Source organism: Echiichthys vipera (genome assembly GCF_963691815.1).
Source record: "Echiichthys vipera genome assembly, chromosome: 13".
Taxonomy (NCBI): Eukaryota; Metazoa; Chordata; class Actinopteri; order Perciformes; family Trachinidae; genus Echiichthys; species Echiichthys vipera.
Window position 1 is genome coordinate 10,822,403 of NC_139838.1, and position 23,532 is coordinate 10,845,934.

The 23,532-nt window shown below is 42.1% G+C and overlaps 2 protein-coding genes across 2 annotated transcripts; one reads left to right on the forward strand and one right to left on the reverse strand.

Moving 5' to 3' along the window:
- Window positions 1–7,170: 7,170 nt before the first annotated feature.
- On the forward strand, window positions 7,171–13,097 carry LOC310955888 (solute carrier family 22 member 13; the record flags this gene model as incomplete). Its single annotated transcript, XM_083925968.1, has 10 exons — window positions 7,171–7,509; window positions 9,457–9,560; window positions 9,710–9,864; window positions 10,173–10,341; window positions 10,487–10,601; window positions 11,804–11,910; window positions 12,044–12,255; window positions 12,400–12,508; window positions 12,593–12,805; window positions 12,970–13,097. The coding sequence occupies 10 exons, from the start codon at window positions 7,171–7,173 to the stop codon at window positions 13,061–13,063; spliced, it is 1,617 nt and encodes a 538-aa protein (XP_083782094.1). The 3' UTR covers window positions 13,064–13,097.
- A 2,040-nt stretch (window positions 13,098–15,137) lies between these two features.
- On the reverse strand, window positions 15,138–22,470 carry LOC310955247 (digestive cysteine proteinase 1). The gene is made up of 11 exons (XM_083925046.1): window positions 22,348–22,470; window positions 21,242–21,301; window positions 21,061–21,153; window positions 19,242–19,414; window positions 18,736–18,997; window positions 18,439–18,634; window positions 18,112–18,305; window positions 17,934–18,025; window positions 16,374–16,535; window positions 15,779–15,968; window positions 15,138–15,693 (listed from the first exon to the last, which is right to left on the reverse strand). Exons 1-11 carry the CDS (start codon window positions 22,388–22,390, stop codon window positions 15,506–15,508), a joined length of 1,653 nt encoding a protein of 550 aa, XP_083781172.1. The 5' UTR covers window positions 22,391–22,470; the 3' UTR covers window positions 15,138–15,505.
- Window positions 22,471–23,532: the final 1,062 nt, after the last annotated feature.

Here is a 23,532-nt window from a genome sequence, read left to right on the forward strand (position 1 = left end):
GGTGTCAGCGCGCAACCGGTACACGGGCAGCTGCTCCTCTAGAAGGCTGATGATCTCAAACTCTGGCAGGTCGGTGCTGTTGCACACATCTGAACATCACAGAGAGGACGGGGAGGGGAGAAAGTCAATGACGTCAGTGTGAGGGGTGTCTAACACTCTCAGTCTCAGTTCACTCTCAATAACACCTCAACACCAACACTGAAATTCAAGTCAAACCAATGGCACACATCACAGATCATTTGTAATTTATTTAATACCTTTACATTTCCCCAAAAATGTCTCATTGGAATATTTTTCAGGTTAAACATCTAGTGTAATTCTGATCATTTTATCAAGCTTAGATTAATGTCTGCGCTTATTTATTTCATTTTATTTATTTTAAAAATGTAACGATAAAAAAACACCACCAACAAGAACCAACTGGTATCCAGGTAAATACTCTGTTAAAAATGATTTGGATATTTATTTGTTGACAGTTGATGTAAACATGTGATTTGGAGTCAGAAGAGTAATTATTTGGACCAATAGCCGTTCTGAAGCCTATGACTGACCGATATTTTGCGTGTGATAAATGTAAGAGGCAGTCAAGTAGTGAAGTACTTTTAAGGTATTTTTCGTTTTTTCATTGTATGTTACTTTATACTTCTTTTACAGTACATGCAAAAGCTATGACCACCTTATAATTTGAATAGCCTGCAGTATATAAAGTAGCCATCTCCACCATGACCACCTACAACATCCAGAAAAACATAATAATATAACACGCTCAGGGGCGTTTTTCTGCATAACAAGTCATTTTCACACTTGAAGAGTTACTTGTTGTGGTCTCTGTTAAAACTAAGCATTACTTTATAACAGATCATTAGAAAAAAGAACAACAAAGCAATGAAATCAAATGCATTCTATATTATAAATTCTAAAGATGTTTGTTGCTAGAAGGAACAGCAAGTTACATATTGCCGATGTCTTGTGCAAACTATATCTGGAGATTTTGATGTTTTGAGTTCAGTCGAAGATGCAATCCTTTTATGTTGTGACACATTTCATGAGTTCACCCTTTTACTGCATACTCTAAAACTGCTTTCTGCACACACACACACACACACACACACACACGCACACACACACACACACACACACACATACACGCACTCACACACGCGCACACACACACACACACACACACACACACACACACACACACACACACACACACACACACACACACACCTGTGATGGTCTCGGCGTCCCTAAAGTCAGGCGGCGCCGTGTGTGTGTCAAACTGGCTGGGCTCGCCCTCGCTCACATACTGCTCCTCCTGAGTCCGCCGCAGGTCCGGATCTGGGTCTGGGTCCGGGTCCAGGTCTGGGGCCGGGGGCAGGGAGGGGGCCTGGGAGGCCAGCTTGGCTCACCTCTCACTGGTGGAGAGAAACAGGGGCCATGGGCCTCTGGAGCTCCACTGGGTTAGCAGATCCACCTGAGCGAGAGGACACAGCAGGTACAGCAACCTGGGAGGCGGAGAGAAACAGAGACCTTCCTCAATGTGCTTCTCTCTTTCCCTACAGTCTTTGACTTCAGGTACTGCTGAGTCTGCACTCTGCTGCCTGCCAGCAAGCTGATGAAATCACAGCCTGTCCACTGCAGGAACCACTCAACATCTGTCGGGAATTGAAGGAAGGCACGTGGGGGTTAAGAGCAACTCTTGATAATAGCATGATATAATGAAAGTGTACTACTTAACTGATCAATGAACGGGAAATTATTTTTCTTGTTCTGCTCCAATGGGAGTTCACGGCAAGTTAAACCTCAGAATAGTGGCTCTCGGCCTGCAAGGGGTTCTGTGTGTCAGGGCCACTTATGCAGCATTAATGCACACCAGTATGGGCTGAAGTTAAAGGCCAAGGTGTAGCCAACACTGCAACACACACCCCCTGACCTCCCTGACCATGCAGCTCTCTTTCTTTATTCTGCAGGGCTCAGTGTGTCGCTGCAAATGCGCGGCAGGCTACAGTCGGTAAACACACTGCAGATCTGGATCATAAATTCCACCTGAGTGTCAGATCAAACAGCGAGCAACGCGGCTCACAGAGGAGATTCTAAATAGAAATGTGTGTGTGCAAATGCAAAAGTATTAGTGTGTCCTCCTCTGTAGCCAGTCGAGTGAATAGGTTGCTGTCTCTGTACTCGCAAAAGGTAAAAGACAGCCGGTGATGGATGAATGCATCTGACAACGAATGCCTGAAAAGTGAACGAGTGACAAGCACATGCATGAAAACACCAACAGTTAAAGGTGAATAGACGCTTTTGCACATGCTCTGTTCTCTGTGCAGCAGCACTACAACCTTGGGACGTCTTTCTCATTGCGGCAGTTGCGTATTCACTCTGGAGGACTGGTGTTTAGGAGGACATTTTAAAATGAAGAAACAATGGGCAGTTCCAGAATTACATCATCTGAGGGTGAAAGGTGATTTTAGGTTGAAACTGCCAACATGCACGCACAGATCTGGGATTAAAAGTCATCTATTCCCAAATCTCTGTCCCAATCCAACTCAACGTCAACTGTTAAAACTCCTCATCTTCAAAAATAAAAGTTACTTGAAATATCTCCATAGAGAAAGATTTCTACATAGTATTCTGGGGGGATTTAGAAAAGTAATGTCTGAACTGGAGCTGGAAATATAACAGCGATAAGAGAGAGACACCTAAAATCGGAGTGGCTCATTTAAATAATACAAAAATAAATCCAGTGACAATAAAATGGCACATTTCTTAGAAAGCTTTTGTTTAACAGCTCATTGGACGTCCTCCAGTCAAACAAGTGTCCTGTGGTGAATGCTGCTGCTGCTGATGATGGTGCTGATGGTGATGCTGCTGATGGTGCTGATGGCAGTCTCCCTAGTAAATAGGCCAGGGTTCATTCATGCATGTGGCATAAACAGTGTTATTTGAATGCTGTCTGAGGGCGTAACTTCATCTACATCAGCAGGTCGCGTCACGGATGCGGATCTGGGGTTTCATAAATCGTGTCCTTACAGAAACACGAGTGAGTGTCACGGAACATGATCAGCTGACCTGACCATGATGCATGACATCGCCATTAAAACCCTTCTGTGAAAGCAGCAGAGCCGTACTCACACTCGGATCCGAAGCGCTCTCTTTGTCAGAGATCCAGAGGGGACTCTGGTGCAGCCGGGTTATCCTTCAGGATGGGTATCGGCAGATGTTGATGACCGTCCCCCCCACAGGAGCAGGTATAGAAACGGTCCCTGTCCGACAGTGGGCGCGCAGGCCGGGCGGATGGCTGTGATGTCTCTCCGGTTTGGTGTCTCCACCGCGCTGGCGGCTCCGGATGATCAAGGTCACCTCAGGGTGGTTTCCAAAGTCGCTCTTGACCCGGTCCACTCTCCCTTCCCTTCAGCCATCTCCCTCTGTCGCTTTCTCTTGTCTCTCACTCTCCGCGGAGCCTCCCTCACCACCGTGAAGCAGAACAAGAGGTGTCGTCATCGCCTTCAAAATAAAATCCGCATCAGTGGACGCATTTGAACCCAAAACCAGGCGAACTGTGTCTTGAATAAAATGAGTTTATGTTATATTAAATGTCCTTATATTCAGAGCTGGGCGAGTGGAAATCTTTTAACATATAAGCATTTGAGGGTTTTTGGTGGATTTAATGAATGTATTTTCTGTATATTTCCTTTATTTTAATTAAAATAAAATACATTTTGATTTCATTTTATTTTATGTGTTATATTATTATTATTATTATTATTATTATTATTATTATTATAACTATGTATATAACCTCTGTAAACCCCCCCCCCCTCAAAAAAATCTCCTCCTAGGATTGCTTCTAAATCAATCTTCTGATTATATTTTCCTGTCATCATTTTTTATCGTTGTTTTGTCTTTTTAATCTTTTTCTAGTTCTATAATCTATCGATACATCGCTAAACTTTAATCGGTTTTACTTGTCTAGCTACTATTATTGTTATTTTAGCTTTTAAATATATGTTTATAACCCTGTGAATATCCTCATTTGTCCAGGTCATCGTTATCCTCAAAGCAATTGATATGTTTATAACATTTTCATAATTCTTATAATTTGATTGATAAAGGCCTAATATCCAATGTGGAAATACATTCATGGAGGATTGTCGTATTAAGCAACCAAAAACTATGCTCTTTATTTTTAAATCAAGCCTGTTTCTAGTTTGGAAATTTGGAATAGACTTTTTGTGCTTTTAATTTGAAAACGACGCTTTGTTCCTGGCCGCTTCCTGGGGAACTCCATCTGACTTAACAGTTTTTGTCCCAGCTGCCATCCAGACACCCAAACCAGGACCCAACCCGTTCTGGGCCCGAGCATCAGTGACGTCACGAGCACCCACAACAGGAAAAGGGGAGGCTACCGTTTAAAACAGCCATGTAAAGTAAACCTACTTTAATTTCATCCAGTAAGAAGTCTCATGTATTATTGTTATGAATAAAAACATCCTTCCACCCACATTCTGTATGAAAAAAGGGTTTTTTAAAAATTGTGCTCTAAATGAAAAAATAATGAATGTGACTGTATCCTCCCTCTACAGTAGTGAAGAGAGAGCAGCCATTGTTCTCCAGAGAATCACTACAAAAACATGGCTGAGTCAGCCATTCCTCACCCCCACTACTCTGAGTCTGAATAGACAATGTTGTAACCGGCTGCATTATTATGACTATTATGAGTATTATGATTGTTATTATTATTGTTATTATTTGCAAAATGCAAGTTTAAGCCCAAGAAAAGACTGACCTTAATCTTAATCAAATAAAACACTGGTTTGGTGTGTTCACTGTATCCTTGGGCTACTTCGGGGTCCTTCTTGTACTTGATATTGGCGTCTACTTATTTACGATCCATGTTGGACGTTTGATGTGATCAGTGGTTTAACTCGTTCAAACCTACTCAGAACACGCTATGGTGAGTGATATCAGGTGACTCGCATCAGGCCTTCCCTAAGAAGACTGGCCTTTTGTAACTCAGTGTGTTTATTGCATGATCAATACATCAATTACAAGCTATCTAGAAAGTACATAGTGTACAAAGCCTATAGAGGGTATTCAATCATTGCACATCGATGGTCTATGCTCGGCCATCACATGCTGTTGTTGCTAAAGTATCAAGAGAATTAGTCACAGTTATTATATATATTATAGTTTCATATGTTGGGGATTTTCAAACCTCCAGTAAACAGTTATCCAACTGAAACATGACAATGACATAAACGTGAAAAAAAAGATTTGAATTTACACAATGGCGGATTAATGCACAGGCTGGCCTAGGCTGCAGCCTAGGGGCCCAGGTGTGCAGGGGCCCCAGATTGGCCAGACTTTTCATTTTTTTTTTTTTTTTCCTCACTGGGAAAAAAACTTCCCTCCTATTGGGGCCCTTAGAAACATTAAAACAAGTTATCCACAAAGCAATTTCAGTCAAAAGCAAAGTAGAGAAGAGTAGAGAAACCATCGCTAAACAGAGGAGGAGGTCTGAGACACCACATATCTCCAGTTTACAATGCTGCCCTTTCATCCCTTCAAGAGATTCAACAATCTAATCTCAAAAAAGAACTGTTCAGACATGTCCTCCTGTGACTCCAACGACTGTCGTTAAAAAACTCAATAGAGCACTAATAAAGTCAAAACTACTTCCCACCAACGACCGTTGGACGATTCACGCCTCTGCTTCGTCCGATACATTTCTGTTAATCAACAACTCGTCGGGAATTATCCCTTACTTGGAGCACAAAGGGTTCAAGTGACACCATCGACCTCATGAGAGGTTAAATACCTGGATCTCCACACCAGATAGTTGGAACAGTCCCAGTCTGGTCAGATGCGTACATGAACTGATGAAGCCTCTTGGATGAGAGGTGAAACGTCTTCCTAGACAAACAACCAGTCCGGTTGCTTTTGACTGAAATTGCTTTGGGGACAACGATGACCTGGACAAATGAGGACATTCACAGGATTAAAACAAATCAGGTCACTGATTATATAGATATGGTACACATTTACCTGATCAGCTGCCCTCATGTGGACGGGTCCACAAGGTCAGTTTTGTTTTCAAACGATTCATCACTCAGTGTTACCAGACAGTATAGCTGCAAAATGTCATAAAGGAAATGTGATAGCAGAGCATAAAAAAAACTAAAACAAAGACTGAAAGAACAGCGGGACCAAGATCTACTAAAGAAAACTCCTTAATTGAAAGGATTTTTCAAGGCTGCGGACTCTTCTTCTTTTCCAGCAGGGTTTTTTTGTCTGATACAGCTGATTAATAATGTGTGTGGGGGGGGGGGGGGGGGCAAAACAAACAGTAGCCTAGGGGGCCCATGACCACCCTTAATCCGCCCCTGCATATACATGATAAACAACCTATTTGTTATGTGGTTGGACTCAGAAGGGTCTCATTGTGATCTCATCTTCCAACAGTAGATGGCAGCAGATGGCCTCTGAGGACATTAACAGGGCACATTTCTAGCAGAGGTGTTGTTGTGTAAACCCCAAATAAACAACGGGGTGGTGTTGTGAATGGCAGCACGTGCAATCGACACTTAAAGGAGAGGGGGAAAGCGTTCCTATCCACTCGCCTCCATGATCCCAACGCACCATAGTTCTGCATCGGAGCGTCTTGACTGTGGACTCCTCTTTCATCACTCCAGCTGACAGTAATGTGTGTGGTTTCAACAGATTTTGCACCGAGTGGAAAACAGGACCAGCACAACAACACTGGCAGTTGATCGGATGCGTGACTTTTTTCTCCACTTTCTAGCAAAAAGCAGTGGATCCAACGAGGACCGTTCTGTATTTAGTTTTCCACGCATCAAGCTGGTGCAGTTATTTGTTTTCCACGACATTTTGGGACTCATCATCCTTCAGGAGACCAGGTGAAGCTCGTTGGTGGTTTGGGTCATAATAAACCCCTTCAGGCAGAAAGTCCCGAATCTTGCGTTTGCCATCCATTTTGGCACCCGTGGCGAGTTAAGCCTGCAGTCCCAGGTAGGCAGTGCAACCTGAAACACTTTCATTACTCCCACACTTCTTGAACAACACTCCACATCACTGACCCCTCTGATTTACAGTCTCCGGCCTCTTTGCCACTGGCTGATCCACTGGAATAGAACCAATTGTCCTGAAATGGATTTCGACCAGATCCTCTCTGCCATCGGAGGCTTCGGCAGATATCAGAAGATTTTGTACGTATGGATCTGTATACCCCAGGTCCTCCTCGCCTTCCACATGATGGCGAGCGTCTTCACTGGATCAACGCCGCCCCACCGCTGCAGGGAGAGCGCGATCTCAGTGACCGGGAATCAGTCCTTCTTCCGCGGTACACCCAACCTGAACTTCAGCCTCTCGGATTCCTCCTGCTTGTCATCCGAGGTCCTGCTGCAGGGTAACCGGACTGAGCGCGTCCAATGTGACCACGGATGGGTTTACAGCAAGGAGACTTTCCAGACTACTACAGTCACCGAGGTACGGGCACCTGGATGATCAAACCCAAGTTCGGAGAGTTACTAAACTGATTTAATAGTCAAGGTCCGCATCACGTTTATCACAAAGTCAAAGGTCAAACAAACACAAGACTCAGGAGACAAGAAGTCAGCCTTGATACCCGTGACTCCACACGAGTCTCCCCATGTATAACTCAAGTGAACACCTAAGACACACCCGTTTCAATGGTATTTTAGTCATTCATATATTTTTAATTATGAATTATATTATTATACAATTATAATAATTATATTATTGTTCGATAGCTTCCACATCACGTGACCCAGTGACTCTAAGAGTCTCACGTTGTATTACCAAACTGATCAAATAAGAAACACCACTTTTTATGCCATTTTAGTGCTTTTTCTATTTTTTTATGAATATTAATATTCAGAAATTGCCTTATTTTTTCAATAACTTCCACATTATGTGACCCAATGACTCTAAACCAATATCCGTCGACTATCCAATATAAAACCAACTTCACCGCGGTTCCTAAACCTAACCTAAACCGAACTATTTTGTATATATGTGTGATATGTGATATGGATGCATATGATATGCATTAAGCATAAAGTAAAAAAAATAAAATAATAATTGGTTGAGTTTGTTAAAAATAAAAAATGTATCATATATATATATATATATATATATGTGTGTGTGTGTGTGTGTGTGTGTGTGTGTGTGTGTGTGTGTGTGTGTGTGTGTGTGTGTGTGTGTTTGTATATATATGTGTGTACAGTATATATGTACAGTTTTATACATTAAGCTTATATTTTATACCGTTTTTAAAAAACTATAAAATATAAATCATTACTGTACATATCACATATCACATATATACACATACACATGTACATATACAGTATATACACATACACTGGAGATCAAAATGAGCCAGACTAGCCTTTTCAAGCTGTTTTCACTATTTCTTCTAAGTGAACTGGTTGATGGCCATGCTGTGGCCTTGTGTGTATGAGAAAGATATGAGAATGGGGTTGATTTGACTTCAGTCAAGAAAGAAAATAAGCGTATCTCCCAAACTGTCAAATGACTTCTCATTATACCATATCACCACTGCAAAATCCCAGCAATTTTCCCAGTTGGAAACCTTCCATGGGAATTAACAGGAATTTATGTGAGTTAACAGAAAAAGTATGAGAATAAACTGAAATAAACCCGGGATTTACACAATTGAAGCCTGGTCCTTAACAGGGATTCTAAACATAGTTGGAAATATATGTGAGCATAATCTTGACAATACAACCACATTTCATGCAAGTACACTTGAGAACATCTGTGCCGTTCTTCAATCCAGGCACATAGCACACTGCTTACTGCCTGGGTATTGTGACCAAGCCCCCTACATGCACTGCATTCCTCCACCACAGATTTCTAAGGGTGGGCTCGGGGGGATGAGTAATATTTCACTCAACATTCATGTTTTTGTTGCTCAAAAAAAGAATTCATTTTTCTATAAAAAAATGAAAATGGGATACAGTTCTACTTACGAGTCAGTCTGTTGAAATTGAATGTTTTTTAACTTGCGTTTATTTTGCCCGTGACAAAACAATATGTTCATATTTATGTTTCGATATGATACAGGTGTTTAAATAACCCCCAATTTACAGTTTATTCCCATAAATACCCCTAAGTCCCATGGAAAGTTTCCAATTTGGAAATTGCCAAGCTTAACTTCCCATGGCAAACTTCTGGAAAGTTTCTGGAAATATACCATATATATTCCACCCCTTTGCAACTCTTATCACTGTTAACCGATAGGAACACCGTGACCCTGCAGCTTTGGTACCATACATTATTATGTCAATATGGACCACTTTTGAGTAGCACAGACAGTGATTCCTACTTGAACACTTGTAGAAGAAGAAAAAACGTTTTTCTTCTGTTCTTCGTTTTCCTTCCAACCAGTGGGACCTGGTGTGTGACAAAGCCGGACTCAACAGTCTCAGTTCATCTATCTACATGTTTGGCCTGTTGGTGGGATCTGTGCTGTTTGGAGCCATGGCTGACAGGTAGGCTTTAATGCTCTCTCTGCCCTGTAGCCTCTGGCCTCCCTGACACTAACACTGGCCTGTATATTCTGACCTCGTCATGTGATAGTGGGTAACTCATGTATGCACGCACATGGGCAAACTCATGCACACTTCTCTCTCTGTGCAAGGTACGGCCGGCGTTTCATCCTGCTGCTGTGCATCGCTCTTCAGACTGTGTTTGGAGTCGCTGTGGCCTTCGCTCCTAACTTTCCCGTCTATGTGATTCTTCGTTTTACAGTTGGCACCACGATATCTGGAGTCATCATCAATGCCTTTGTACTTGGTACTTATAAAACACAGATACACAGATAATGGAAACTGGATAACTTTACTAGGAGGCTCAGATATTGTAGGCTACTTTAGCTGTTATAATGTCTCATGCTTTTTTGTGCTTTTTTTCTCCCACAACACAACACAAACCCTTGCCACTCCTTCCACTCCCATATAGCTCCACACCACCTCCTCAGTTTAATCCTCTGCCAATGATTCCTCCTCTCCCCTCCTCTCCTCTCCTCTCCTCTCCCCTCCCCTCCTCTCCTCCCCTCTCCTCTCCTCTCCTCTCTTTCCAAAACCCGCTCTGTTTTTTCAAAGGCACTGAGTGGACCTGCACCAAGAGGCGCATGCTAGCCGGTATCATGACCGACTACGCATTTGGTCTAGGCTACATGCTTCTAGCAGGCGTAGCCTACTTCATACGAGACTGGAGAAAGTTGCAGCTGGCTATATCAGCACCAGGCTTCCTGCTCATCTTCTATATATGGTGGGGAATTTGTGAATTATATCCACTGTGTATTCACATGTCTTTGACAAGTCCATGAATGCCCTCTTTGTGATTCACATTTACTCTTCTACTCTTATTTCTGCCCACTCTTTCTCTGCTCCCTTCTCCTCCTATGTCGCGTTAGGGTGCTTCCTCAGTCTGCCAGATGGTTGTTGGCCAACGACAGGAGGGAGGAAGCCATCGCACTGCTCCGCAAGGCAGCACTCGTTAACGGCCGGGTCTTACCTCCTGCTGTACAAGTGTGTCTCTCGGCGATATCTCATGCTTTCTAAGCTGTTTTAATATAGGTTTTTTCGTCTGCTGCATGCAGTATGGTCTGTTGAAGACTAATCTTTTTTTGTGAAAAGATAAGGATGGTATTGCTCTATGTTATAAACAAATCCATAAAAAGACTAAAACCACCAATACCTAGGTCTATCTCTCAATACTTTCCCACTTTGGGGTCATCCCTATGTTCCCCGCTTAGAGAACATAGGACCCTTTTCCCCAAAAGGGTCGTATAAGCCCATGTCTTCGCTGATTTAATTTAGCATTTTGTTAGGGTCAGGGTTGGGGATAGGGTTAGGGTCAGGGTTAGGGGATAGGGGATAGGGTTAGGGTCTACATAAGCCTAGTTGCCGGGAATTTCGGCACTTGGGCTGGGGAATATTTCCATGATCAAGAAACAAAGAAGGGAACATAGAACCTTTTTTTTGAATATCGTAGAACATCGAACCATTTTCTTAAAAAATAAAGTGTTCCCCGGTCACATACAAAGTGTGCTACATAGGATCTGGGGAACATAGGTACGCCTCCCCAACTTCTCTACCCCTCCACTCTGTCCAGTAAATGTGAAGCTACAGCCAGCAGTCAATCAGCTTAGCACAAATAGGGGAAATGGGGACACGTCTGGAATGGCTCTGTCCAAAGGTCACCAGTCCTCAAAAGCTTACTGATTACCACGATATGTTTAATCTGCACCAAAACCAAAGTGTAAAAATGACAGGTTATGTTTTTATTACCACTGAAAAAGGCCAGTAGTTGATCATTGATCCTCTCATCAAGAGTACATCCAAATTATTTCTATTCCTAAGTATTCCTGACACATTTCCAAAACATGTTGTAGTTGATAAGTAAATGTTACTCAAACAGGAGTAAATAAGGAATTTGTTGGGGACCATTTTCAGCTGCTGATAAATACACATTTGGTTTGCTAGTACAGCGTACGTGGGTCAAATTATTAACAACAGTGCCCATGTTCATGGTATTGATGTCACTGATGTGTTTATAATAGTTTTGATTGAGCTCTATGGCACAGAGGAATATTAGTCTTTGGCTACATAGGTGATACTTGTTGGGAAGATAATTTTCTGCCTTCTCATTGGATTTGTTGAAAATAAAATAAATGTGGAATATACACCGGCCTTATCATTGAAAGGTTTTTTTCGGTGTGTGTGTCCAGGTTGAGAAGTGTCAGATTTTAGGTGGAAGGAAGCAAAATTATTCGGCAGTGGATCTCATACGAAGACCGCAGATGAGGAAGCGGTCTCTCATCTTGTTCTACATTTGGTAAATTGTGTGTATGTGTGCATGCAGTTATCCTTATAGGTTTTTTAATATCAAAAATCATAACTCCTTTTATATATTTACCATTTTCTTTCTCTTCTTCCCTCCATCTTCATGTTCCTCCCCTGCACCCCAGGTTTGTGAATGTGCTAGTGTATTACGGCCTCTCTCTGGGCGTGTCCAGGTTAGGGGCGGACCTCTACTTGACCCAGTTTGTGTTCGGGTTGATTGAGATCCCGGCTCGTACTCTCGTGCTGCTTGTCCTGCCCTTCAGTCGCAGACTCTCCCAGAGCATTTTTCTGGCTATTGGAGGGCTCGCCTGTCTGCTCATGCTCGCTGTCCCTGCAGGTAGGCTGAACCAAGTGTATTTGGTGTGCTCTGCAGGACTGTGAACTTTCTCCAAACATTAGTAAGATCAGCTTTTCATCTCAGCCTCATATTACTGATACTCAAATGTAGCTCAACACGTTGATATTTTCCCTCTACATGTAGATCATCCCCTTGTCCTGACTGGTCTCGCCATGGTAGGGAAGTTTGGTATCACGGCTTCCTTCGCTGTAATCTATGTGTACACCGCTGAGATATTCCCCACTGTGCTTCGGTAAGACATGCCTAAGTTTCTCATACACCGATGATCCAAAAGATTCTGTGGCTGACCCCTACAACTTCTCTCGTCTCCCTACAGGCAAACAGGAATAGGTGTCTCCTGTATGTTTGCCAGGCTGGGCGGTGTGTTAGCTCCTATTATAAACATGCTTCACGACCAAAGCCCCACTACACCTCTGTTCATCTTTGGTACCTCCCCTCTGTTGGGTGCGGTCCTGGCTTTGGCACTGCCCGAAACTGCTGATAGACCTCTGCCTGACACATTGGAGGACGCAGAGAACTGGAACACGAGGTACTGTTTTTACTTTTTTACTTTTTGAACTCTCCAAAAATCCTAACTATCCCACCAATGTGTCCTTTGCTCAGCCTTCATGACCCTGAACAGGATCTCAATGCTGTTTGTATCCATGTGAAAATCTGACCTCTGCACACAGCTCTGTGTTTTGTCTCCCACAGGTTGTCTCCCAACAAGGAGATGTCTGAGGATATGAGCCAATCAACCAGGAGCACAGAGGAGCAGGAGCTACGACGTCTAGCCAGTCAGGCCTAACTGTGTGTAAAAGGCTGCACACATTCCATTATACACATATTATACAGCCTCAACTGCTACTACTACTCATGAGATACACTACTTAACATAACATCCTCTGTGTAATTACGTGATTTGATTAACACTTCTATGCAAACCCACCAAAGCAATGCACATGCAGAAGCATAAAGCAGGTATTCATTTGTGGTGTCAGGGCCAGTCAACAACCTACTGTGTTACTACATACAGGTAAACACCCGCATGAGTCAGGAATAGTTGTCATTTCTCAGATGTTTACACCTTACTCCACAGTTGGAGGTGGTTTGATATATTTACCAAATATAATTAAAAACAGAATGCAATGATTTGCAAATCATTGAAACCTCCAATGTTTTGAAAATAGCACAAAGAGAACATTTTAAATTTTGAAACCTTCATTCATCTTCAACCGCTTGTCCCTGTTGGGGTCACGGGGGGGGGGGGGGGGGTGCTGGAGCCGATCCCAGCTGACATCGGGCGTGAGGCGGGGTACACCCTGGACTTGACGCCAGTCTATCACATAGAGACAGACAACCATTCACACTCACATTCACACCTACAGGCAATTTGGAGTCATCAATTAACCTAACACCTGCACGTCTTTGGACTGTGGGAGGAAACCGGAGAACCCAGAGAGAACCCACGCAGACATGGAAAAACACAATTGTTCTTGAAAACGATATCTTAATGCAGTGCCATCTGAGATTTTCTCAGATTCTCTGAATCGTTTAATGATATTATGTACTGTAGTACATTTCTTTGCAATTATGTGCTGAGAAACATTCTTAAATTGTTGCACTATAGCCAGTGCAGTCTTTCACACAATGGTGAACCCCACTGCCTCTCTGGGATACTCTTTTTTTTAATACCCAATCATGTTAACAGTTAACCTCATTAATTATGCGATGTACCACCAGGTGTTTTCTTTTATGCATTTCACAACTTTTCCAGTCTTTTGTTGCCCCTGTCCCAACTTTTTTGAAACGTGTTGCTGGCATCAAATTCAAAATGGGCATTTATTTCTCAGTTTCAACATTTGCTATATTGTCTTTGTGCTATTTTCAATTAAATATGCATATAAACGTTCAGTGTTTTGAAAATCATCACTTTGTTTCCATTTACATTATACACAGCGTCCCAATTCTTTTGGGAAACAGGGTTGTATGTGGTGAGACAGAATAAATAGTTCCCCTTCTGACACACAATTGCATATTTGTATAGATTTATAAATCTCCAGGCATCAGCTCAGGACTCAAGTTTCTAAACATGCTGATTCAAAGAATCAGATTAGGCAAGACTGTAGCAGACTTTCACTTCCTCTATAATGCAGTACACATGATCCCATCGAGCAGCTATCGTTAGAACTTCACATTTTTCAGGACTGAATGATTTATTAGTTTTGCATTTAATAAAATTCTTATATATTTTTGAATAAAAGTGTCCATAAACATGTCTTAGGACTGTTAATGGAATAGATTTGTTATATCTTAATGCTGCATTGAACAAGCACCTGCCTCGTTTTCTATGTTCTTGTTCTCAAGCCTAGAGAAAAATTTAATGCTAATCAAGTGAGATTGCATGCTCTAGTTAACTTTATGTAATGTAGCCTTTTGTTAGACTGATGTAGCTCATTCATAGTTTTATCGCGACTGTGATCATCATGTGAAGACATATGTATTTGATTTCAGCATTGTTTGTAAAGGTTTGTTCTCTTTATGTTGAATCAGATGTAAAATGACTTATTACTTGGATCTGTGAAATATTTTGTACATTTTACTTGAGTGTTTAAGGGCTGTTATTGTGTATATGAATTTGTGATACATAAAAAAAATGTAAAAAGCCATGGATCAAAAAGCACAGGTAGTAATGTTGCACATGTAATATGCAACATTACTCAGGCAAAATCTATTATTATAACAAAGAAGCTAGTATACTTTAAATCCATACAATCTAACATGCTATTCCACTGCATGGATCCAGAAATCATGTCTTACAGCTGCCCAACAGCATGTGAATATGTTAAATCAACCAGAGATGTCATGGACGCCAGCCAATAGAAAACTTTACTTTTTTTTATTGCATTGATTCCAGTCCAGTGCACTTGAATGCAACAAATGATGAAGCAAAAAAAAGGAAATGTCCCAAAATGTAGTTTGTACAACTGAAATGAAGGCACTGTAACTATGTACCCCCAGCAATAAACTTGTCAAAATGTTTGAAAAACGGAACTTGTTTTGCATGCGGGTTGTGCAGCATCTTAATTCACTTTGACACCATCCAACAGCAACATGCGGCACATTATCACCAAACAACTCAGTTTGACGTGATAACTACACCTCAACACATCCAACAATAGGTGTCGTTCAGCCCCAGGCACTCCCATAGTGGCATTAACATATAGTTATACATGTACATAGAAGAAATCTATGCCAGTGTGACATATGTAGCATCAGTTGTGACTCCACAGTTGTTATCCTTCATAGACATGAGGATGTAGCCGTCGTTACCCCAGTAGGTGGACCATGAGTTCTTTACCAACCAGTATGGCTCCCCATTCATGGTGCCGTATCCCACTGCAAGCACGGCGTGGTCCAAATCATCAGTGGTATTACCTGGAAAACACAAGACGCATTCCGAGCTAAAGAGCAAGAAAGGCTGGTGTTAGTGCAAAAAAGTGTGAGTGAGAGGTAAACTTACCACAAGCTGGTTCATAGTAGACACCGTGGCTGTAGAAAACAAATGAGCGATGTGCAGCATCGATACTGACAGCCGCCGGTCCGTTTTTAAAGAGCGCCAGCTTAAGGGCCTGTGCATCTCCTGATGTCACGTTGGTGTAGCTCTGGATACCTGCAGTAAGCTCGGATGTGTTCAGATGGCAAAATCCATTCTGTTCAGAGAAAGAGGCAGAACATTTAACACTGAACTAGGGCTGGGCAATATATTGCTATTAAGACCAAAATGACAGATTCATTGACTAAAAGGGGCAACCCTAGTAGTCTCACTTAGCCACCTATTTGCAGCAGTCTTTTTAAGACATGTAAAAGCTTCAAAATTAAAAAAACGCCCATTTAAAAAAAACAAAAAACACACTGACGAAGAAACCGTAAGTGTAAAAATGTAAGCTTATGACACACATGCATACAGTACATACATACACACACACACACACACACACACACACACACACACACACAGTACCACTCTATAGTAACTGATCTGGCAATATTCAGCACATACATTTGACAGTTTTTCTGCTTCAACGGGTACAGCCTTCATCTTATAAGCATCTCACCATTCCCAAATAGGCTCCATAAGTTTCTGTTGTGGCGATGCCTCCGTGTTTCATGATCCACTCGTATCCTCTCCACTCCTCTCCCCCATCACAGCCGTTGTTTCCAAAACCCCAGGAACAGTCCACCAGCATCTGCTGAGACAGAACCTGCAGGGAGCCCGTCTGAAAGTTGAGAGCAAAACATGGTCACATTCACACAGATTAGTAACCCGTTCTCTGAAGTACAATAAGAGTAGAAAAACATACATGGACGGATGGAGGCTGACCAGTGAAGTTTATAATGAACATTTTTACACCAGCTGTTATCTACAGGTTGCTAGGCAGATGCTGTGCGATCCCAAAAGAGTACATTTAAAAACAGGCCCCTGGGGAGCAGCTCTGTTTATGAACCTGTCTATGGGGACGAGGAGTGCCGCATGCTGCAGGTCACTTCCTGCTGCTGCGCTGCGTGCTGGCAGAGGCTGAACTGAACTGCTGTACAAACACTGAAACAATTAGTGGAGCCCGCATTTGTATCATCTTCGCTCAGTCATCATTATGCTGTTGACTCACAAATCACTTTAGTAAATTAAATTGAAATGAAATAAAGTGAAATTAAATATTAATTAGGAAAAGAATACCCAATTACCGTATACACTTTCTTTCATCGGTTCATATTACCACTTTCTCCCATTAGATAGCACACCAACACATTACCTTCTGCCCAGAAGCACACTTCTTATTGACTCTGTATGGCCATTTTGATTCAAAACCATATATTTGAATAGCCACCAAGCTCCCCAGTGTTTTTTTCATTTTTCCCTGCAGTGGGTCAACTACCTCCTTAGAAATCGTCATTATCGGCAGATCAAAAACAGCCACTGGCCCAAAGCACGAGACAAAATCAAGAGCGTGTGTGAGTGAAAGAGAGAGAATTTGGTCATTTTAATGGGATGCCATCAAACCATGGATTTAGTTGCTTGGCAACACAGTAAAAAGGAACGCCTTTGAGCTTTTCCTTGCATTGGGGGCCAGGCCAAAGCTGACATGGACTTGGTTTAATTTCTTTGCACACATTAAGTCTGTCTGACGTGAGTGAAAGTGGCACAATGAATCGTCTTGTGGAAGTGGGAGGACCCCCCCCCCCCGCCAAAAGAAAATAATTCTAAGTACACCCTTACACAAATGTCTATCATCAATTATGTTTTTTGTGCTGTTCTAATGGTGTTAATTCAAGACCGGCCTAAGACTGTACCACACCTTAAAACTGCCCTAACTTACATTCATGCATTTATATTATACTTTGCTTCTATTTAATGGCCTGTGTTTTTCTGTCTAAATAACCAACCCTCCAACAGCTGAAAGGATTATTAAAGTTGCATCGTATCATGTTTGAAATATTTAGAAAGATGCTAATAATAGATTAACACCAAAAATAACTGCAATGCATATCTACAGTGACAAAACATGAACAGATGAACATCTGTGGCTTCGAAGAGCATAAAGAAGTGGCTCTGTCAGTTGAAACCCCTGGAATGTGGCCAGTGACTGTGGTGCAAGCATCTTTTTTATCCTTTTCACCTTTAGGAAGAGAGCGCCCTCTACTGCTCCAGTGGTGGCAAAGCTCCAGCAGGAGCCGCAGACGGCCTGGTCCTTCACTGGGGTCACAGCACCTGCAAGAGCAGAGTTGAGGTTAAAACTAGGATGTCTTGCCAGGAAGATGCATCTTTGGTTAACATTTCAGATTGTAAATGCGTACCATAAAGCCTCCAGTCAAGTGACTCAGGTACTTCCACCCCTTCATAAATCTTTGCGGGGAAGGGGAGCCCTTTGTTTTGGGTCTTTCCTCGTTTCCTTCCCCTCATGGTGGCCAGCTCCGACATGGTGCGATCTGACAGAGAGTTCAGAGCCAGAGAGAAGGGCAGTCCTGCTCTGTTCTTGGAGTGGACATACCTACAGTAACAAGAAAAAAGTCAGATGTACATTAGTGCTGGACAGCTATTAAGCATGCCTATGGCGGTTTAGGAAAGATCATCATCTTAATGTTGCAGCGTTACAACTCATCAGTATGTAATGTTCCTCTCACCGGAGGTTATGAACAAAAGCGTGCTGCCTTTTCTCATGTTCTCTTTCATCGCTATATTGACGCTGGAACTTGTCCTTGTAATGGTTGAACATGCGCTGTGAGTGGCTTGATGCCGAGGTGTGGATGAGGTCCTTCATTGGATTGGCCAACATGTGGTGCTCCACTCCTGGACCAGGAAATCCCCCACAGCTCATCCCTGTAGGGGAAAGGAAAGAAAAAAAAAGTCAATAATAATATCACCCCCCTCTAAATCTTCCTAAATCATCTTGACGTGTGCACCTACAGCAGAGCACAAACCTTCGGGCAGCAAGAAGACTTTGGGGTCCACATGAGTGTTGAACTCTTTGTAGTCCACCAAGTACTTGTCATAATGTGACCCCAACAGCGTGTTGTATCCCATCATCTCATAATGAAGAGGTGTGGCAGGCTCATCTTTGCCATCTGCACCTCTCTCTGAATGGGTCACCCACAGCGTGTATGTGTTCTTCTTGTAACCCACAGTGGTCACATTCTGCCAAACTTCACACAGAGAACCCCCGTAGTACTCCATCCTCAGGAACTACGGGAAGAGAAATCAACATTTTGACCTAGTCTGCACTGGCACTTTAATGGTTCACAGAATATGCTGCAACGTAAGTCATTTTTCTTTCAGTAATTATTTTTCTGTACTGTAAAATGATCTAGAATGTGACCTGGTGTTTAGCAATGACCGGCAGTCCTCAAGCTTATTTATAGTCATAAAACTAATGCTATACAAATCAAATAATTGAAATTCTGCACAGGGCATCGTTACACTCACAGACCTGGAAGCCCTGCACATCAGGCAGTGATGCCTGCGGTTTGACTACTTCATCCTTTGTTCCATTGGCCTGGAAACACTTCATTACATTCTGCTCCATCTCTGTGGTCTCTGGGGTGATTTTATAGGCAACGCCCCACTGCTGCTCTGCCCCCAACTGGTAAGTCGATACCTGGCCTGTTGATGGTCAGTGTGAGAAGTTAAGACGTTAGAGGCTTGAACCTTTAATCTCAGATGTATTTTGTAAGATACCCAATATTTGTTTAAATCTTACAGTGTCATCCTTCCTACGTGATATATAGTGATTAGGACATCCTTCTGCTGCCCCATTGATTTATCTTATAAATAATCCCCAACCAGATTCATACTTGTATTTTCTGATTCTACTAGAGAATATTTTCATGCTTTTAACACGTGATTTTTCTCATACTGTCTGTCTGAATATACCTGTATTCACTGTCTGAAACCCTCCAATTTAGCGTCTGTCTCTCTAAGACGCCTACACAAAAAGGTCCAGTCTGCTCTGATTGGTCAGCGTTTCTGGGTCTGTGCGCCATTATTGCAGCCAGGGAATGACTAACAGAACTGTAGTGGTACTTTCTATCCCTATATAGTTCATCTGCGAGTCCTGACGGCTCAAACACACGGATTCTCCAGGTTGGCCGGTGGCTGAGTGGTTAGAGCAGCCGCCCCATGTAAACGGGCTGAACGTCCTCAAGGCAGCAGCCCCGGGTCCGACTCCTACCTGCGGCCCTTTGCTGCATGTCTCCCACACTCTCACCTCATTTCCTGTCTGTCCTATAAAATAAAGGCTTAAAAAAACTGCCCAAATGATCTTAAAAAAAAAAAAAAAAGACAGGTTCTGAATATGGACTGTGTGCATGTCTCTGTGGTTCTAGCGTTTTAATACTTTCGCAGTATTTATATTGCTCCTAGATTCAAGAACTTTATGGTCTTTATTGTCTAGGAGTCTGTGTGTCTCCATCTAGTATTGCTGAATTCGCTTTATAATCAAATAAGACATGGGATCTCACATGGGACCTTTTAATTATTTCCTAAAAGGTTACAGAGGCCCTTGGTCTGCTGACCCTGGGGCATTACAGCAATAAATTATATAATTTAATTTTAAAACAATTCGTGCAACAGACCACAGCCCAAACCATAGCTGGCCCTCGATATGAGGTCAGTACATCAGAGCAGAAACTGTGCAATGTTTTGGGTATCCTATCCACTTCTGGAAAGTGCGTCACTATTATGTTAATACAGGTATTTGCTTTGTTTTGGTTATAATAAATACACTTATATACAAACATAGTTACAACACAACCAGGTAAACACACTGCAAGCTTGACACTAGGTGTATGTAGGTTGAAAGCCACAAAAAAACAGGGTGCACACGTGTAAAATGTGCTTATGTCACCTAGAAATTAAAAAAAATACTGCTGCTGCAACTGAAACATTCATAAGTTCCTTATCCATTTGTAATTCTAGCTACCATTCATAACGTAAACTTTTTAATTCTGACTCTGACATCAGGATGGTAAGGATACATAAGACACAGCTTACAAAAACAGCTTAAACATGACAGAAAGGAAAAGGTTCTAAGTCCGATGAGTATGTAACAAGAGTCAGAAGCTGAGTTCCCCGAAAGTGCTTATCATTTCTTTTTCAGTTCTTTGTTTATTTACTGAGTGCTTATGTTCTGCTCTGGTCACATTGGTCGGACACAAGAGGTGCTCAGTTTCACATCACTGATCCAACCAAGCAGGGAAAATACAGTCATGTTTAAGAGGAAAACAGCCAAGGGTCAAGAGGTTTCTTACCATGGTAGTAGTCTATTCGGCTGGACTTTGCCGCTAGGTCTAACCAGGCCTCAAATGGCTCCTTGATCTCAGCATAGGGCAAAGAAATCACTCCTGCAAAGAAATTGTGGAACCTGTAAAAAAATGCTAAATTCTGAGGCTAATGTTGCCTTAATGTATAATCTGACACAGAACTGCTTACCTTTGACATGATAGCTCTTCCCGAAATTTGGGGGGGAAGGGACTGCTTTTCCCTCTGTAGCTGAAAATAAACATGTACATGTGTTGAAAGGGGCTTTACAAACACTAGGCGACATTTCCAGTAGTGTTACTGAACATATCAAATGACTCTCATAAGAACAAACACAATGGATATGACTGGGGATATTGACAGCTGCACTTGGACCTTTACCTTAACTGTGTCCCTGACAAATAGTCCGGACAAATATCTGCTAGAAAATGTGGACATTTAATAAATGTTGTATTCTTTCATTCTTAACATACACCATGGTAGACAATGAACAGACTCCTTTACTTAGCCATTTTTGAAAGTAAATGAATCATTTAGGCCACCTATTTGTACAAACCATCTACGGTACCACCATAATAGCTTTCAGACCTTTACAGCCTATTTAGCTAGAGGAACACTTAGGAAGTAACCAGAGGGGCCACTTGCCAGCAGGCAAGGCAGGCAACTCCTTCGGGCCCCAGGCCAGTAGGGGGCCTCCCATGGGCTGACACACTTTCAACTACAGCAGTAATAATGTGTAAAGTTTGCAATGACAGTAAGAGAACTGACCTCCCTAAGTTGGCCCCACCTGACCCAACTTTGAAAACAACTAGATTGTGCACTTCTGAAGTAAAGAAGTTTACATTTTGCCATTTTTGTGGGTGTCAGATTACTTACAACATAGTGGTGATTTAGGCAACGACATGTAGTATGGTACGAATGTATGTAGTATGGTATCAGAGAGTAATTCATATGGTTTCGCCAGGTATCATAAGCCATATTTGAGGATAAAATACAGGGATCTTGATGAGCAAGCATTTTTGCCTGAAGTTTGGAGCGACACACTGTATTATCATCACACACTGGAAACAGAAGCAGACACACGTACTGATTAAATCCGTGTATAATATACTTACCACTTCTTTAAAGTAACGTTACGTATTTATTTAGCAACCTGCACGATAGCGAGCGCGAAAAGACTTTGTCATAACCATGGTAACGCCACTTTCATAGCTTACAACGTTAGTAAGCTAACGTAACTGGATACACGAGGTGGCAAATGAAATGTTGTCTCTTACCTGTGACAGCCCACAACACAACAGCTGCGATGTATAGACGCATTGTTTCTACTGAGAGACAGCAGTCAGACCAAAGTCAAACAGAACCCCATGACTGCTGAGTCCAAAACATTAAGCAATAACCGCAGACTTACTGACATCCAGTCTCAGCCAATCACACCGTGGAAGAGCGGAGCCTCCTCCAATCAGATACGAGAGATGGCTCTCATCTGCGAGTCATGTGATCTGTGTCATATGACTAAACATGAAATTGTGTCAAGCTAAAGGCAAAGGTATTAAGATGGACATAGACTGTATAAAGGATATATACAGGCTATGGGATGGTACGGTAGCCCGAAAGGTCATACATTACATACATTTTATTAATAGACTTTTTTAATGGGATTCCATTGCTAGGCAACTGCCTTGGTCCTTGTTCCTTGTTCCCTCCTGCCAGCTGATGTAATTCGAATACACTGAAACAGGAAGTACATTGAGACACATTTAGAATCTTTATGTTTACATCTTTGAAAAGCTATAACTAGTAGAGATGCATCGATCCGATACCCGGATCGGATATCTGCTCCGATATTGACTAAACAGCTGATATCGGATGAATTAGGCCGATCCAGCATTCTCATCCAGTCATTTCTTTTTTATTAATATCATACACAGCAAGTTGATTAAGCCATTGTTTGATGGGTTTCGGGTCGCTGCTATATTTTATATGACATTTAAAATGATCTGTTTGCAGTGCACTTTACATGGAAGTGTTATTTATTTCGTTTTGCTGCTAATGTACACGTTATTTGTTAATAAATAATATCAAGTACATGTGTGTCTGTGTAAATTTGTTACCTTTTTTTAACAAGGCTAAATGTTTATGTCAAGCCTGATGCCTTCACTCACATGGCAAGGTATACGGTTCATTCATTCAACAGTAGTATCGGATCGGTATCGGGTATTGGCCGATACGCTCAGCCCCGGTATCGGTGCATCTCTAATAACTAGTGTATATGGCCTATGAACCCGAATTGAATGTTAATGTAAATTCGCATTATGCTATGGATGGGTATAGTGCATTTTTGTTAGGTCCCTGTGCATATGGATGTTAAAAGAAATGAACAAGCAGATACATTGGCAACAAAGGGTTTTAAATAATATGATAACAGTAATTAAAGAATATTATGTTAGGGGACAGGCAAA